The 18,945-nt window shown below is 38.9% G+C and overlaps 1 protein-coding gene across 1 annotated transcript; it reads right to left on the bottom strand.

Moving 5' to 3' along the window:
- Positions 1–454: 454 nt before the first annotated feature.
- ccdc17 (coiled-coil domain containing 17) lies at positions 455–17,500 on the bottom strand. The gene is made up of 17 exons (XM_046049977.1): positions 17,471–17,500; positions 15,076–15,169; positions 9,669–9,756; positions 6,914–7,108; positions 6,235–6,363; positions 5,781–5,840; positions 5,341–5,464; positions 5,070–5,208; positions 3,706–3,822; positions 3,402–3,523; positions 2,916–3,038; positions 2,506–2,660; positions 2,221–2,306; positions 1,769–1,984; positions 1,329–1,464; positions 788–874; positions 455–601 (listed from the first exon to the last, which is right to left on the bottom strand). The coding sequence occupies exons 4-17, from the start codon at positions 7,094–7,096 to the stop codon at positions 455–457; spliced, it is 1,824 nt and encodes a 607-aa protein (XP_045905933.1). The 5' UTR covers positions 7,097–7,108; positions 9,669–9,756; positions 15,076–15,169; positions 17,471–17,500.
- Between the last annotated feature and the right edge of the window lie 1,445 nt (positions 17,501–18,945).

Genomic DNA, 18,945 nt, shown 5'->3' with positions numbered 1-18,945 from the left:
TTGACTGTCCTCTGTCGGTGGAGGATCTTGGTGATCAGTGAAAGGGGAAGAGAATTGATCCACTCCTGTAGGCTGTGAAGCTGATACTGGCACAACCGTGTATCCCTGGACAGTCACAGGATGTGACGACATCTGTACTTGAAGGCAAGGTATACAAACGACTACCTTGAAGCATAATAAAAGACATGTAGCAGACGCTAATCCAAAAACAAAACATCCCTAGGTGATGCTTTTCAGTGTTCTACAGTGTGAAACTCACTCGTCCTAACAGGGATAGGAGCTTATGGTCTGTTGCTTACATTGTCAACTCATAACAGTCACAACTTACAGATGAAAGAGCATCTTTATTTAAGTCACACAAATGGATTAAGGTTAGACCAGGGTGTGTATAACCAATAACATTTAATTGCAATGATTACTCTCAACAAATGAGATTTTTCTGTAGTTTAACAGTTCATGATGCAATTTCAGGCCCTGTTCGACATCCTACCACAGTTGGATATTTATAGTGACCGGTGCTGGTTGGGTCGGGCTTTGCCAGAGTTTGTACGTCTCCATCTCGTCCATTGACCAAACGAACACACAGCTCCATGTTGCCCACCTTAAGTTTACAGAAACACAGTCAGGTGTGGAATTTATTGCCTTGCTTCATCCTCTACCAAAAACACGTAATCCTGAACTTAAATTATCAGATATTCTATTTAGGCAGAAATTTAAAGATAATGGACAGTACTGTTTACGTTGCAGCTGCTGCTTACAGTTATTTGCTCAAAACAGCTCTTGATACCTGGGCAACTGAGTTGAGCTGGGCAAGGTTTAGAGAGGGTCTAATAGGCAAACTGCGCACTGGCACCCTCCAGTGGCCACTACAGAGCTGTTGGTGGAGAGAAAATATTAATGTTAGGACATACTAGAGCTTATATATTAATACAAAGAGTATTTGATAATGGGTTAATTTGACACAGCAGATGGTGATTTTAGACCAGAATGATGATCTGGTCGATTCACGCTAAACTCCAGATGGTGCAATCAATCTATTAATTCCCTCTTCACGTGCAGAGATTTAAACTATTTGTCTTAAAATTTAATAAAACTACTTAGACCCACTGCCTGTACACACCACTGGTTTTTGATTAATAAACATCAACAGCATGATATTAACTGAGCTGAGGACACTACTGTATAACTATACAGTCAACAATTAAAAACACTTAAGTCCAAGCCATTAAAATAGCATCACAAATGTCCAGTTAGTGTAGAATTAATTTTAGTTTTTTTTTTCAGAAGTATATAACTCATGTAATTACAATTATTATACACTTTTATACCTGGTTGTATTGGTCAAAGAGTTCCATTTGTGTCCAGCCGAAGGGTGCCAGTTTGAAGACCTCCTGGCTGTAGACATCCACATCTCTTGCTGCCTGCACCTCCACCACTAGAGAGAGGGAGGGTGATGGCTGGATCCTACAGGGGGAAAGGGCTTACCTGCCTTTGTGGTTCTATGCTTGATCAACAACTCCCTCTTAAGAAAATAAACTTTTCAGGGGGTTGAGCTCAGGCTATATACCTACCCCTTCATAAGAGGCATGCATAGACACTACCCGTGTTTGGGTAGTGTTTCATTTTTCATTATCTACATGGGAAAGCTATAATGGAGATACCGGAGATTTTGCTAATTTCCTTCTAATCTAAGGTGTTTCGTAAATTTTATTTATTTTTATTTACCAAGTCTTGTTCTGAAGTTGTCTTCTCTAGGTGCTGCTCTTACCTTGGTACAGGCTGTTTGACTGACAGGAGAGCATAGTTTCTAGGGGTGAAGCTGTGGGTGTAAGGTAGAGACAATCCTGACAGGCACTGGACAGGGGGCAGCTGCGTCTGTGGTCCCACCTCCTGACCTTCTGAGTAGAGAGCTGCCACCAGGCGCAGCACCTGCTGAGAAGCATCAACTCCCAGCACCAGGTCGTAGAAAACCACAAAACCAGCTCTGAAACACCAGAGGAAATCTTTTTTTTTTTTACTCTTATTTAATCTCAAAAAAGGTAAGTGGGCTGAAACAGTAGATGATTTAATGGGATTTGCAGACACTTTGTTACTTAAATGTGACTGTGGGCTATTTGAGTGGGGTTAAGCATACAAATAACTGCATGGTGTGAGCTGAAGTTTGATTCAGATATGTAAATTGCATGATATTCTGTGCATGGTGGGGAAGATTAAACTGACGCAGGGTCATATGGAGCTGGACCCAGAGAGTCCAGGGAGTTCGATATGCATCTTCCCAGTGGAGAGGAGGAGGATCTGGCTTGGAGCTGAGGGACAAAAAGAGGTACGGTATCTGAATAAATGTCAAAAACACTGTCATTGATTAAGAAGTCAGAAATCAATAATCAGAGGACATGATTAAAGGCTACTGAAGTCCAATGACTCCAAGCTTATAAAATAAAAAAACGCAACAGAGGGAATGTTTTCAGTTGTGTAAATACTTTTGACTACAACTGTAAATTGTACCGATGAAAGAGGTGCATTAGTGTGAGTCTTGGGTCGGAGTGGAGGAGGCTGTCTCCTGGGCCTGGGAGCTTCTTTGCTTCTCTCCACCTCTGTCTGTAAACTGGCAATCTGCAGGTTCTCCCCCTGGATCAGCTCAAGCTCAGTCCTTGCTGCTGCTGGAGTACACACAGACACAAGATGTCCTCTGTGGGGACAACCACCCTAACCTGTAATACTACGACTGATCTACATATTCTTGGTGTCAATGACTATGTTCTGTTGAGGGGCTTTCAGACAGATAGTCTAAAAATCACTGCACTGCACTTTAATGACCACACAAGCTGAGTTGGTATAATTTTGCTACCTGTAGACCTAAAATGGTTATCTAAAAAATCTAATGTTTTGTCTCTTATTTGTGAGAGCTCTCTAACCTTCACAGTTATGGTGTTGCCCCCTGGCCAACTGGATCCTGAGGATCTCCTCCTCCAGTCTCTGGTTCTCCTGCTCCACAGCCAGCAGCTCCCAGTTTGGACACCACTGAGGAGGCTTTACCTCTGGACACGAGGACAAAAACGATGCGGCTCAGGGCCAAAAGGTAATTTACCCTCAGTTTTATACCCTAAGTCTGGAGGGTCTACCACAAATTAGAGTCATCTACTTTGTTGCTGCTAGACACACTAATCCAATTTGGGGTGTGTGTATTGCATTCAGTATGTTATTATGTGCTGTAAATGATCATGTGAAAAGAAATGCTGGACCAGAATCTAATAACGATGGAAGAGGAAATCAGTTTTTAGAGTGGAAAAATCAGTCTGAGTAAATTTAGTATAGGCTCTAGTGAGCACAGTCGTGTTGAGAGAGAGATATACAGTGACAAGCAGTACATATTTTCTGTTCATCATCACTCTGAGTCTTACTTTTGCTAGCTGCCGCTGATTGGTTCTTCTCTAGACTTTGGGCTTCGACCTGCAGGTCAATCATTCGTGCCAGAATGGCTGGATCTGATCTACCTGAATGGATGTATGCCTGCCGCAGGGCTCTGCAACAAAGAGACCTGATTTACCTTCATATAACCAGGCAGCTCAGAGCAAATTCATATTCACATGTAAACATACTGATTTTCTCAGTAGCAACCAAACAAATGGCGAAATAAAGCTGCACTCTATCTTGTTTTTCCATTCAATTTAAAATAAATAACCTTTGCATGATGTAGGTGCATACTTTATCTGGGTAGAGAGAGGGCCATCCGCACAAGTAATTAACTCGTAGCTGTCGTGATGTATCTTTTCATTCCTACGTGGATCTGGCTGATCAGCAGGTACAGAGACTTCTCGCACACTAAAAGAAAACAAAAACACAGTACATCATCTAAATTAGATCATATTGTGGAAACTATGGAAAGTTTCCTAGGCATAATCCACCCTACAACAAGAAGTTCATTCTACTACCCAGGCATAATGAAATGCAGAATAGACGCTCTAAGTCATCCAGCAGCCAGAGAAAAAAAAACTTATTTCAATAAATATTCATCTTGGAGGCAGAGCACCACAGAAGCAGTCATTTATTTTTGTATGTATCTTTGCTGACATAATTTCCCCTAACAAATACACAATAAATAAATTCTTTGTTGTATCCATTCCTGCACTGGCAGCACAGTTAGTGGCTACAGACTGAAATGTTGCAGGTTTGGTCCCAGTCCAACAGTCAGTGCTGAAGTCTCTAGCAGTGGCGGCAAGTACAGTACTTACGTATGTACAATTGTAGGTACTTGTAATTTACTTAAAAAAAAACGTTGTGTTGTTTGTTTTTTTCCTTATTGTCAACAAGTCCTATCGAAAGACCAAAACCAAGCAATGTGTTCATATATCTCTAAATACTGGAGATGAGAGCCACAGACGGTATCCCTACTGTGAAGGAGCACGTCACTCAACATACAAAGGTGTGACTCACTAAAGTCTAATTAATAGTTTTTGAATACCAGTGGAGCTCTAAGGCACAGAAAAATAAGATAAATCAAGCTTTGGATAAACAGAGAATGCTAGTTAGTTTTCGGTCTTTTCATGAGATTTATTTACATTAATAAAAAATAATATAAAAAAAAAATATAGAATATTGCCATACTAATCATTTAAGCATTTACTATTTTTATACTTCTACTCCATAACATTTCAAACAAGTATTCACTGTATTTATCTTACAGAAATAGTAACTAGTTACATTTTAGATGAAAATTTTCATCCTGAATATGTGAACAGCTTATAAATTATGATACATTGTTAGGAGATTAAGCTACCGAACAGTATAAGCCCATAAAGTATTTAAAATCAGCTTAACCTCGAGATGCAATAAATGCTGCTTACACACCACTGCATCAGTGATCTTAATAATAATCTGTTAATATCATTTACATATATAAAAACATAACACTCTGGCCATTTTGCATGTTGAGCACTTATAAATTTTAGTATAGCTTATATATAGCTTACTACTCATACTTCCGCACTTTTACCTAAAGAATGCAAACTCTTAATAAGAACATCTAAAAGCCTGACATATAAAAGAGTAGTATACAGAGACACACTTACTGTAATGCACGGAGATGTTCAGCGAGTTGTTGCAGTGTTTCCTTGTTTCTCTCCTCCTGCTCTCTGAGCTCCATCAGCAGACTCTCCAGATGAGTTATGTTGCTCTGCTCAGACAGGACACTTACCTGATGGGCCAGCTCTAATGCGCATACACACATTCACACTGTCTTAGAGCAATCTTTGACATCAGCATTGAGTGAATTTTACACAAAGTCTAAAGAGAATATTCAGCATACAAGGACTCAAGTGGTTTATTGCATTTGTTCCTCACCGTCTCTCTGCTGCTCCAGCTGCTTGTTATGAGCATGTATCAAGGCCAGTTGGTGCTCATGGAGTGTCGCCATTTCCCTCATCTCCTCCAGTCTCTCACTGTGACCCAGCTGACGCCCACTCGCCTAAAGGCCGTGTTTATAAATGAATAGACTCATGCACAGCGTTGGTTCTTAAAAATGTCACACCCCGGAGAAAAATTATTCATTTCTTTTGACACCCCAAGATCCAGCATCATAAAAATGTGACCTGTGACTCATTCTGACACCACTGGCTGATGACTTAATCCATTATTTAACAGCTTTTACAATATAGAAAGAAGAAATGTGCACACTTATAGCACCTTGACATACTTTAAAGTGCTCACCAAATACCATAGGCTGAAAGGCTCAGAAGAGTAAGAGGGAAATGGAGAATGCTATGTGACAAATGAAAGCTCACCTCATTATCTGTGGTCCTTTTTGTCAGATGTTCTTCAACGGACATCCTCAAGTTGTGAAACTGAAAGTCAGAAGAGATAAATTTATATTGTATAGTAATATTTACACTTAAAATGTATCTTTAATGAATTAGTTTAAAATACTTGCATGTGTATATTTGTATGTATGATGTACCTACTCCAATGTGTCTTGACTGACATAATGATATTCAAACATGAGTTTTTAATCAAAGGCCATGAAATTCCTGCAGTGGCTGTTGCCTTGACACCTTCATCCATGTTGGGTTCCTATTAATTAATTTTTTTGATCTCAGGTAAAACAATAATAGCTTACTGGGAATTAACAAAAAGATTGACAAAAGAGGATAAATGCTTCTTGTTGTGTCGTGTTTTAAGACGCTGGCATTGCTGTAGTGCAGGATAGATGGAGTCTTGCTTGCTGGTGCAATGGTTTACCTCATCTGTGAGACTTTGCAAAGCAGCAGTCTCTATCTGACTGGTTGCCGGTATGTCCTCTGCTCTACCTGACTTTGGTTTGGTATCAACACTCCTCCACCTGTTGATGTTCCTTCGTTGACCTCTCAGCTGCACACAAAGACACATGTAGTGATTTCCACTGTACCTGTTTCTTGGTGGTGGAATGTAATTAAGTACATTTACTCAAGTGCTGTACTTAAGTACAAATTTGGGTTTTAAGTGTTCCTTTGTGAGCTGAGAAAATGCATTGTCACATAACTGAAAACATGGCATTTTTTCCGAGCTCATGAAAAGATGACTTTTTAGAGATACATGGTTCTCACAGAACAGCAATGCTACAAACATTATAATCATATAAAATATATGATTTTATAGAATATGATGCCTTGCTGTAGATTGAACTACTAAACAGTAATGTAGTTAAAAATGATCACAACTTTAAGCATGTATACCAGTGATATTAATCCAAAATCATCATAGTAAAACACAGATCTTTTTTCTTTTGTTGTATAATCAGTATAGTACTAAGTATCAAAGTTTAATTGCAATGACAGAGATGTCCCATAAATCCTTTCTATCTTGATCAGTGACATACTATGTGAAAGTAATGTGTAGCAATTTTCTTTTTTTAGTTATTAGATCAGTTTGACTTACTTACCTGCCCAAGATCAGGGGTTCTTGTCTGCTTAGGGCCCACACATCCAGGTTTGCCTCTCGTGAGAAGTTCAGAGCTGTGTCTTTGTACCTCGCTCCCAATGCAGAACAGTGCTTTGTGTTTCTCAAGTAGCCCAGAGGAGCGAAACACCATGTTACAATCTCCACAGATCAATTCCCTCTCCATCTGGTATCAGAGCTGGTATTTATCAAGAATGAAAAAAGTTTGCATGAAGCTGAAATAAAGTCTGGTTAAATATTCGATTGATAGCCTATAAACCGAAATACTGTAGGAATAACACATTTGAAAGAAGTACACTAAACAATGTTATCTAAACATGGTTGCAAAAAGACAAAAACTCTCCTCTTATTAATTTAAATTAAATAGAATTAGTTCCCTTAAAGGTTATAAAACATGTTTGATTTGTTCCTTAAGTACTGTCTGAGCTACTGGCTTGAATGTTTGTTGGTAACCATGCCAGTGACTCTGTAAGGGTGTGGTGAGTGCTTCTGAACATATCACCCATTACCCCTGAATATTTTAGTATAGCAAGTAGTGTAATTTTATATTGTATTTGAATGTGTCAAAAGTGCTTATTATTTTAACATGTTTTCCCACCAAAAGGAAGCCACAGCTTTGAGAGTGAAATGTGAGCTTCTGTCTGAAACGGCTCTGTGGCTGTACTTTCTATTGCAACCACATTAAGCTAACACTGGGCATATGTTTTCTTCTATCCATATTTATAATATGCCTTTTTTTAATTATTATTATTCTCAGACTGCTAGATGTTTTCCCTCCTTCAAGTGCGCACTGTGAGAGGCTGACTGCAGCTGCAGTGGAGACCTCAGTGAATATATTCACTTTGACAATTCAGTGCAAGATACATAATCTGACCTTAATGACACTTAACAACAAAAACTGCATGATAAAACTCACCAGATAATCATCATCAAATAACATTCTAGTCTAGTCTTGACTATGTTTAAATGTTCAGACGCCATTTCTTTAAATGCCTTCTCACTGTCTGATATATGTGTACCATAGCATGTAGTATACTGCAGATTGTGTAATAGAAAGTCTGACAGTACAGGTTTTTAGAACAGGACAAGGACAGTTCCTAGCAGGTCAGTTCCTTTGAGAGGAGTTTCTCACATCTAACTGCTTCAAAGAGACTCTTCTTAAATGCGTTCAGATCTAGAAGGCAGACTTGTCTGCCTCAAGCTGTTCACATCACAAAACTATGATGCAATCACCACGTTAACATTGCAAAATGTAAATGCAACAGTCAGATATCTGATTTCTGCAGTAAACAAACTGAAGAGCTATATAAAAAGACCAGGTAAATAAAATCCTGGTCCGTTTCTACTTCAGGGAAATTCAAGTTGATTTTAAATGTACTTCTCATATTTGGTAAGCTTGAGTTGGACAGAACACTTCGAAATATCAATAAACTGTTTTGAGTTGAACACAGTACACACTTCATACACACTACTGTTTTAAAGAATCAATCTGAGAATGTCTGGTAGTGACTGGATTTAACTGACATAAACAATAAACCATTCATTAGCACCTTCAAAACCTAACTTTCTTTTACCTCTTTAATTATCTCCCTTAGCTCATCTGTGAATATATTGTCCCCTGTTGACAGCTGTGTGTACAATCAGCTAGTTGTGGCAACTTCAGCACTGCAGTAACAGTGATTTTTGTCTCCAGTTGTCTTATTAAATACTCTGTATACAGTGTAACTTCTTACATGCATCTCAGAATTAGAGAGATGCACTTTTCAGGATAGAGCAGGTCCGACCAGGTGCTGTAACCTATGCTTGGCAGGGTTGTGGAAGAGGTTTGGAAAGGAAGAAGTGTATTTAGGCATATTTGTTTTTGTGAAAACATGGCTGTTTTATATTTTATTTTATATCTGCATGGTCAGCAGATAAGTGAAGTGGTTGCAGGAGTGGTTTGAGAAGTTTCTACAGACATTTTGAAACTTTCCGCAGCTGAAAAGACTCGTGAATCCAAGCTGACCACAGCCCTTTGTGGTGGAAAAAACACTTTACAGTGAGTAGGCCTATGTGTTTCATACTTAAAAGATAGATTTACTTTAAACTGATTCTGTTATTCAATCTATTCAATCTACTAAACTTTGTGCTATAAACTCTTCCGTTCAGGATTTTATGCAACACAATTAAAGATTAAATCGAGAGTTTTGTGTCTCGTTTTTATCTCCGATAACATCAGTACTTTTCTTTTAATCACCCCTATCATTCCAAGGTATACTGAGGTAATGTGTTTTAACTAACTATCAGTGCTGAATTTAAGTGCCTGTAGCAGGTTGTTCTGAAGCAATAACAGCCTCTATAATAGTGAGAAAGACTCCTGCTTCTGCTGCTAAGAGCTGAAATATTCAACATCCATACACACTTCTGACAGAGAGAGAGAGAGAGAGAGTTGAGGACTTGAACCGCTTTCTCTCTCCCACATCTCTTCTTCTGCTCTGCAACTCACACTCACACATACCATTTCTGTTGCTAAGCAACTGTAAAATAAAGCAGTAGGCTCTGAAGTCAGAGAGCGAGCGAGACTGAGAGGAGAGAAAGAGTTCACAAGTACCGCAATCCACTACTGTTTGTTTGGTTCTGTACATGATCCCACCACCATCGCTATACCATCTGTGGATCTGCGAGGACTTGTGGTTCTCTGTCAGGGCTGACCAATCAGCGCTGGCTGGGGGGGCGGGCCCAGCGGTTCCCTAGGTTACCTGTGTGATTGACGTTCAGCCTCCTGCAGCGGAGCGCGCGGCAGTGTATCACTGATGCTCCTGCTTCCCCCCTGGAGACTGGAGAAATCTGGAAGAGAGAAGAGACGGACAGAAAACACAAGACCAAGAGGAATGCTGATTATTTAAAGTTGTTTGCTCTCTTCCTCTTGCTCTCTTTACTGGAAAGATGAAAGCTGGAGCACTGGAAGAAGCTGGCTGAAGGGAGAGGAAAGGAAGGATTCTTGAAGAAGGGGGATTTGTTGGTAAGAGAAACCCCGCACCACTTTTCTCCGTCTGTCTTGGCTTTACCAGTCACCTATCCTTGCCAGCACTGTGAATTATGGGATAGCAGGTAAACAGGGCTTTCTTTGGGCTGTATGTTATGTGTGTGTGTGTGTGTGTGTGTGTGTGTGTGTGTGTGTGGGTGGGTGTGTGTGGGTGTGGGGGGGTGAGACACAGAAAAGACAGATTCTCTGCATGCTGCGTGGCTGTAGTGGGGGTTTGGTGTTACTGTATGAAACCTACATTACAGTGGATGCCTCTTTTACAGTATCAGTTATGCAAAGGCTTTAGCTGAGTCAAGAGCTACTGGTCTATATGGGACTATAGGAGCCACTTACAGCTGAGGCCAGGATTTCTGGGCTTGACTACTGTTTCTGCATAGGAGGGGTATTAATTACATAACGCTCCATCTACACTCCTGTATCAGTGCTGTGCAGCATCATTCTGTCCCACTAGTCCAGAAAACCTGTGTGGCTGTCTGATTTCCACTGTAACCTAGAAAGACATAGAGGCTGTTTCTAGTGGAATAGTCTGAACTTCAAGGGAATTTTTCTGTGGATGAATGAATCAGTGTACGTCTGTGTAGCACACTGATCACAATTAGGAGGATTTATAGCACTACATTAGTGTGGACAGATGTGTGAATTGACAAGTGGGCAGTTGTAAAAACTCTTGATCCCCATTATAATTTGGAAGGATCATAAAAAGAGACAATGAGAAACAGGTTGTGCATTGGATTCAATATGCTGTAAGTGGATGGCTTTCATGCCTGCGTTCTGTGCCACCAGGATTTCCTAAAACATCCATTAGTCACCTCGGGTCAGGCGACAGCTGGCTCCTCCGTGCCCTGAGGACTCAGCTGTGCACAATCAGGGACTTGGCTTTCTGGTAGGCTGCTCTCTTGCCGGGAATCCTTTCCCCGTCCATCTAAGGATGCCTCAAACACTTTTAGGCTGTTTTAGATCAGGTGTGAAAACATTCATCTGCAGGAAGTCCCCCCCACCCCTTTTTTTAGGAATGTTTTTGTCCTCTTGTTTTGTGAGATTGAGGTACAGACAATTTCCCAAAACCTAATATCTAAAACTTTAACTCAGTGACAAAGACATTTTGACAACTGAAGTACCCTGTAGGGAACAAACTGTAATATATGGCTCTTCAGTTGAGGTCCCCCTGTTGTCAGACAGATGCAAATTTACAGATGTGTAAAAGTTTCTTATACACACGTTTTTTGACATTTGTAAATGCAGATATACAACTAAATAAAACAATTTTCTGTGTCCTAAATATCACATGTCTTGGAAGGCACTGACATTTAATACAAAATATAACTCATTTAGGATTATTCCTGCATCTCTTCATTGTATTTATTAATGATTAATTTGAGGAATTGCTGCTTTTCTGTCATAGTTGATAGTGAACTGAATATATTTAGGCTTTAGACTGCTGGTTGAATAAAACAAGCAATTTGAAAATTATGATGGGTATTTTTCAGTGTTTTCTGACATTTTGTAGACAAAACCAATTGCTTTCTCAAGAAAATAATTGGCAGACTAATTGACAATGTTACTTGCAGCCCTTCAAACATTCATCATTTCAGCATCCATTTTAAACTGTCTATGCCCTGGATGAGGTTCTTTGTATTAATGACAACAGTCTCTCTAAAATACTGAAACTTAAATACTTTTAGTTGATTGAGTTCAACAGGACCTTGCTTTAAGCTTGATTAAAACTATGCTTCCCAAAATATAAAATAAGATATCAAATAATAACACATAATCAAAATCTAATTTCTGATTAAATATATAGATGATTTAAAAAATGTATTAAATAGATATTCAATATATGGAGCTGACATGTTCGTAAAACTTTTTTGAAGAGGATGTCTTGCTTCCTCTGTCAACATCTACTGAATGGAGACATTTTTATTCCAACCATCTTGACGTTAACTGACTCACTCTGCTCATAAAACTCTGCTCCATCTTGTCAACTGGAAGAGAACTGACTAACATGGCAGCCTTTTCAATTTGTCATAGGTAACCTAAAGCAATGCTGTACCCAGTTGGAGTCAAATATTTTTATGAAGTTGTTTTCTATTATTTATTTGTCTACAGGTCTTATATCAGTCCACACAATGGATTCAGATCCTCTGCAGATAAAAAAAATCTCTCAGCTTAGCCAACAGCTCAGATGGAGGCTGCAGGCTTCCTGTTTGCTATCAGTGAGAGGTAATCAGATATTCCATAGCTTTCCAGTAGCTAGAGTTGGAGGTGTTTGGCTCTCTAGAGCTACTGCCTGTCTGCCTGCCTGCGTAGGAGGAAACATCTCATCTTCACAGCTCTGTCTACTGCAGATATAAAGCTTTGGGATTTGTTTCTGCTTCATTAGACTTTATGCAGAGCAATGGCAGGGAAGATTACAGAGAGAGAAAGGGGAACCACAGATTCACTGGGATGAGAGATTTTCTAGCCAAATATACAGTAACATTAGTAGTCTTGTGATTACAAATCTGGGTCCTAGTAAGCCTTATATCGCTCCTGACTGGGGCCAACTGGTAAAGGTTTTGTTGAAAACTGTAATTTTCTACAGTTTTGCAGCTCCAAATTAATCCGTTCTAAAATAATACTGACATGACTTGTTTTAAAACTAAGATTCAAAATCTTATAATTGAACCAACATTGTATTGATCATACTGGTACTAGTACTAAAACACTCATGAATCCACCCACACACACATTTACTATATTTGTGAGGAGCCTTACTGAAATACATTCTTAGTCCCTTAGCTTAGCCTAACTTTAGCCATCACCACTACATGCCTAATGTTTTCTTGCTGATAGTTAGATGAGAAGATACATACAACTGTGTGTGTGCGTGTATTTATACATACATACATATAAATATACTGTCTATATCGTAACCATTTAACAAGCAATAACAATTGTTTGTCTGCTTTTGTGACACTGACATATCATCACCCTTTTAAATTGAAACTGCAAACTTGTAAACTAACAGTTCAGTTGCCTATTTATACATCTAGATCTTTAAGTATATTAACTTTGGTGGTGAAAAATCCACTATCTATAAATCTGGCCTGAATCTGGTGGGTCAAACAATACTTGCACAATACACACGTCAGTAGAGGACTAATTAACAATCGCATATTTAACCAGCAGCAAATATGTTCAAATATAAAATGCATGTGTCCCTGAATGAATAGGGTATATGATAATGTGGCTTTAGACCAATAAAATTGCAGAATTGACTGTATCATATGAAGGGTGTTACTGGTGTAGGATGATGCTGACACAGTGTTTGGTCCACGGTCAGGAGAGGTGCATCATGGGGAGTTGCCTTTGCATTATTTTATACACCTACACGTGTATAAAATGCTACACAAGACATTTAGAATATTTATGTGACTGGCATGTGGCAGTCAAAAAAAAGCTTCAATTTTGGAATAAGCAGACACAGAATGACTTTGATTCTGTGTCCAGGTGATGTTACTGTCTGTGTGTGTATATATTTATATGCAGATGATTATCCTGTCTGGTTTCAAGGTTACATAGTCTTTCTGAAGGCAATTTGGCCATGATGACACCCTTGTGGACCCAACTGTATCACACTCACGCAGCACTGTGGAGTTCAGTTTTAACATCCCAAAAACAAATATAGTTGCTGAAAGATCATCCAAGACTCAGCATGGAGGCTGAAACTATATTTGTTGCCTGGCAACATTTGCTTATTGAATGTCCTTATCGAGCTCCAGCAGTTTGATTGCTAAGGGGATACACTGGTGACACGCTGACCTGTATCAATAAAGTCTGACTACTGACTACTTAACTGAGAAGAGTTTGATTTGATATGTCTGGCTGAGGAAGAAATGTATTGATGTTGAAACACTGCTGTTAATTGAGACTTAAAGGGATTTTGATACTTTGTTTTTCTATTGACTTCATTGGTTGTTCCCATTATGGTTGTTTGATTTCATCTGCGCATAAAAAAACAGATTCACATGATAACATCACCTGATTTGCGAAAACATTCCACTGAGGATACCGCAACAACTATATGATACAGCAAAGGTGAAAAGGATGAAAAAAAGAATACAAGCAGCATTTTAAGCTTGTAATGAAAAAGTATGAACACTATGAAAAGTCCAAATCAGTCTTGACTTCAGCAGCAGGCCTATCTTAAACATTGTATTGCATTGCATTGACATCAGTTTACCTTAGCCTAAAGAATATGTCCACGTGTCCAATATTATAATACTTATGTGACTGCAACTAACAGCTGATAGCATCCTACAGATCTAAAAATAACAATCATGTAACAACCAAGTAACATTAATTATGTCTTGCAACATGTCCAAAATCCCCCATAATTACAGTGGTGCATCATACTTTATTCCCTTCTTTCTGAAAAATAACAGTTTGAAGATTGATGGTTTCTGATAAGAACCTCTGGGGAGGTTTCACTCTGATTGAGAGGTGAAGTCAGGGACCACTTCTTCCAGAGGTAGAGGGTAATGATTCTTGTGCTGAGGACAACTTGATTAAAGTCTTAACACCCATGGTACATAGGTGTTTTCACTTTATCTGATTAGACTGCTTCTCAGGACTGTGTGGCCATGCACAGATCGAACTAGCCACACAACCAGCACTCACGCAAGTAAAACATAACAAATTGTTATGATATACACACATTAAATGATAATGATGATGTAAATTAATGTACTTGATAAATCTATTTTGGTGATGCAGTCTACAAATGGCCTTTGGGAAAATGGACATTTTGACATGTCACAACAGGGAAAACAGATGTTACTAATACATTTAATGATGGCTGATTTTGATTTAGCTGCTTCTGTTTCAGGGTCATTGTCAAGCTGTCATGAGTTGCAACTTATCCAGATGAACAGAAAACTCTTTAAAGGCACAATGTGTAAGATATGACCAGAATTTTAGTTTAAAACATTTTTCAAAAATTAACTAAAATTATCAACATAACTAACAGCTCTGACGATATGTCAAAGACGCCTATGTACTGTGTTGCAGAGATATTTACTGAAGTTAGCATACTAACCTGCTAGCCCCGGCCCATCCTGTTTTGTGTTACCACTTTGTACCTCAAAAGGCTAATTGACACCTCTCCTGTCCCCGCTGAAGCCCGCCATGTCTTCATTGTCCCTAGAGTCAGAGTCAGAGTCCTGGTTGGAGCCACTGTAAAAAATGAAAATTATAAAAATAATCTTCATTTATAGGGCACTTTTTAAAAAACATGTTACAAAGTGCTTCACAAAACCAGAAAAACAAAAAACAAGGTTTTGACTTTTACTTTTCAGTTAAACATTTGTCTTTATATACATATCAAATTACAATGTAGTTGTATAGCCTGAGGTTGAATCAGTCAGAATAAAAGAAAACATCTGTAAACCAATCCAATAAAATTAGTTACAGTTAAAACTGGATCACCCTGATCTACATATCCAGAGAGACAGGTTAGAAAACAGACATACAAGACAAACAGACAGAGAAAAAATGAGTTATTTTGTTTGTGAATGAAGTGTAGATTAAATATTTCCATAGCAGTCTGGTTTCAGAAAGAAACCAGTCTTTGTGTGTGTGTGTGTGTCACTGCATGTGTGTGTGTGTTTGCTTGTCTGTCTGTATAGTTACTGTATGGTTGCATCATTTTCAGTAGGATTTTGAAACTGTTAGAAACGAGCAGAGAGGGGAAATAGAGAGAGACAGACAAAGGAGGAGAAAGTCGGGGAGAGACAGATGAGAAAATTAAAGCTCGCCAGGTTTCCACTGATTTTTGTGACATATTAATGGCAACATTTAAGGATATTCACAAATCAAGAAGACAGCATGAAGAAATGATGAGAGAGTGATTCACTCAAATGACAAGCTTTGAACTGTTCCCATTATTCAACCACATGAGGCATGTTAATCTGTGATCAACTAACAGCCCATAACCAGTGTCTCTGATTGTCCTACAGCTTCAGATAACCAGTGTCTGTCAGATTCAATGTTGTTGTCCAGGATAAGACATCAGTGTATTCATATGACCGAGAATCAGTATGTTTTTGATGTTAAACTGTGTTTGGCCCTGACATTTTTCACAAATTCATATGTTCTTTCTTTTGTATTATCTCAAGTGGTGGAAGAAGTATTCAGATCCTTAAAGGTACAATTACTGGCCACATGCTTTTATTCTTGTGAGACTTCTTGATTTCCATTACAGTTTTTCAGTCTTCACAATTTTTAAATTAATTTAAAAACTTTTTTTCATTTCAAATGCATGTTGTCTTTACAATGTGCAAAATTAATAACAATTAAAAAACAAAATCACAGAACAAAACATAATATATATTGGTAGATATTTTTGCTACCAGATATTTAAATTCTGAATAATTTGGATTGGTGTTAATTTTTTTTACAACCAACGAGAAACTGTACATAATTCTAAAATTTTATTTGTTGTAATTGATTGATCGAAATTGTCTCTCGTGTCACAGCTAATAAGCTATTTTTTGCCTGTGATTATGATGACTTAAATGCTTGTTCCTTCTGTTGACAGTGGAGACAATGAAACGCTGTCGGTTTAGAATCAATACATCTTAGATCAGGACAAGCCATCAAAGCACGTCAGTGAAGATCTAAAAATATAGCTGCAGGGGTGGAAATCGACCTGACTTGTGCGTGTGCACCTCTGCATTTAATATCTGCCAACAAAAACACTAAACCCACTTATAATGACAAAAGTTTAGAGACAAAATGGTGTAACAGCAAATGACAGATCACATATTCGATCTGTGTGATAAATCAAAATCAAATCTGATAGGACACTGGTCCCATGTGGCCCGTGTTTGTCCCGAGTGATTTTCGCTTGATTTTTCCATTATAACAGTAAGTACAGAATCGGATGAAGACTCTCTAACACCATGCTAGCAGCTCTGTGAGGCAGAGGGCAGTGGTGCTTTGAGCTAAATGCTAATATGGTCACAATAACAATGCTAACATGCTGATATTAAGCAAGTATAATACTTACAGTGTTCACCAGTTTAGTCTGTTAGCATCCTAACATTTACTAATTAACTCTAAACACAAGCACATTTACACATTAGAATGTCATTCGTTTAGCAGGTATTTGGTAACCAAAGTACTGGTTAAGTAAATATTTTGACCAGATGATGGCACTATGTGTAAGAATCACCAACCGACAGGCCAACATTACCATGAGCCACGTCGCTAGCATGGCTAAAAATTGCATTTTTCTCCTTTAGTGATAGGGCCAGTTGGAATTTCAGTTTCACTTGAAGCAGTTAGAAATGTTTGTTTTGGAAATAAATCAGCACCCAAGGAACGTAGGTGTTTATGTCTATAAATTTAAGGCTTTTAAAACAAAAAATGGTCTTAGCTATCTATCGTCTCCATCATCTTTAGTTTCAGATGGGTGATTTGTGAACCCCTTAGAAACCCTGACTCCTCAACTCTCCTCTCCTCTCCTCTCCCTACTTTTTCATTTCCTCTCCCCTTCTTTCCTCTTTCCTCTCTCTTATTTCTTTCTCTCTCCTCTCTGGCTTCTTCCTCTCCTGTCAACTCTCTCGTGTCCTCCTCTCCTGTCCTCTCCTCTCCTGTCCTCTCCTCTCTGGTCTCCTCTCCTCTCCTCTCCTCTCTGATCTCCTCTCCTATGATTAGCTGCAGCTCTGTAGGTTACCATAGCACCCGTGAGAGAAAAAGTCAACCCACACAGAGTCTTCAACCTACCACTCATTCTCTTCCTCTCTCCCTCTTTCTAGTCTGCCATTATGTCTTTCCTCTTGCTCTCTCTGTCTAACTCATCTCTCTTGCTGTCCTTCATGCCTCTTGTCGTTCACCTCAGCACGACGCCCTTACAGTTTGTTAATATTGTTTACATCTCATGGTGAATTTTGTACATTTGTGTTCACCTGAATGTGCTTGTATGCATAAATGCTTGGTTATGAATATGCAGAAATGTTCTGCCCAACATGACAACTCAGCTTCACTGTCCGCCCACACACACAGGATGCCCATGGACACACACACACACACACACACACACACACACACACACACACACACACTCACATAGATCCACAGGAGAGAGTGGGCTCTGACTGGACCCTCCAGACTCTCCAAAGTTACTGACAGTGTTCAGCTACAGGCCACTTATGTGTGTGATATTCTCTGTTTTTTTTTTTTTTACATCTTTCTGAGTTAAGTGTCAGTAACTGCTTTTGTGTAAATGCAAACATTCATTGGAAATTTGTTAGCTACATCGTTGTAAGGTTTGTGTATATGTGTATTTGTGAGGAAGAAAGTGAGTCATCTCAAAGCCTTCCCAACCATTAGCCAATTAGAATGGGTGGTTTGGGTTTGCCAGTGGACGAAATACTACAGTTATTACTAGGGTTGCAAATTTTAGTTAGATAGTTGAACATGTTTACAATCAATTAATCATAAGCTACAAAACATACGTAGGTTTCTCAGTTTTATTTTAACAATTCTAGCGCCGTATTAGTTATGAGAAACAATAATTCATGAAGCACAAACAATCATACGGGCTGTCACTCCACCAGCTAGCCCTCACATGCTTATTCAAGTTTTTCAGCTACATTGTCTGCTGTGTGTCTGACTAGTATGGCCTCAGTTAGCAGGACCACTAATTTCAAATGCCAGTTGATGTAATGGCATGCAACTGTGATTTAACTCTCAGCAGTTAACGCAGTCTAACAGTCAGTCATTACAGCCACCTTGTCGGATGAAAGTAACTAACGCTTCTTTTCATTTTACCGCTTCTCAACGCTGCTAGCAATGCGAGAGCCTGGTTCAGTATTGTTCAGAAAGAGGAAGGGATTCAGCTTTATGGATGACTGAAATGTCATACTGTATATAAATAGTAGATAGAAGTAACAGCGGTAACATTTCAACATGAGAAAGCCATAAGTCCTCTAAACTGAATGCAAAAA

The sequence above is a fragment of the Micropterus dolomieu genome, linkage group LG05 (assembly GCF_021292245.1).
Source record: "Micropterus dolomieu isolate WLL.071019.BEF.003 ecotype Adirondacks linkage group LG05, ASM2129224v1, whole genome shotgun sequence".
Taxonomy (NCBI): Eukaryota; Metazoa; Chordata; class Actinopteri; order Centrarchiformes; family Centrarchidae; genus Micropterus; species Micropterus dolomieu.
The sequence above is the reverse complement of the archived record's forward strand: the minus strand, read 5'-3'. Positions and strand labels throughout refer to the sequence as shown.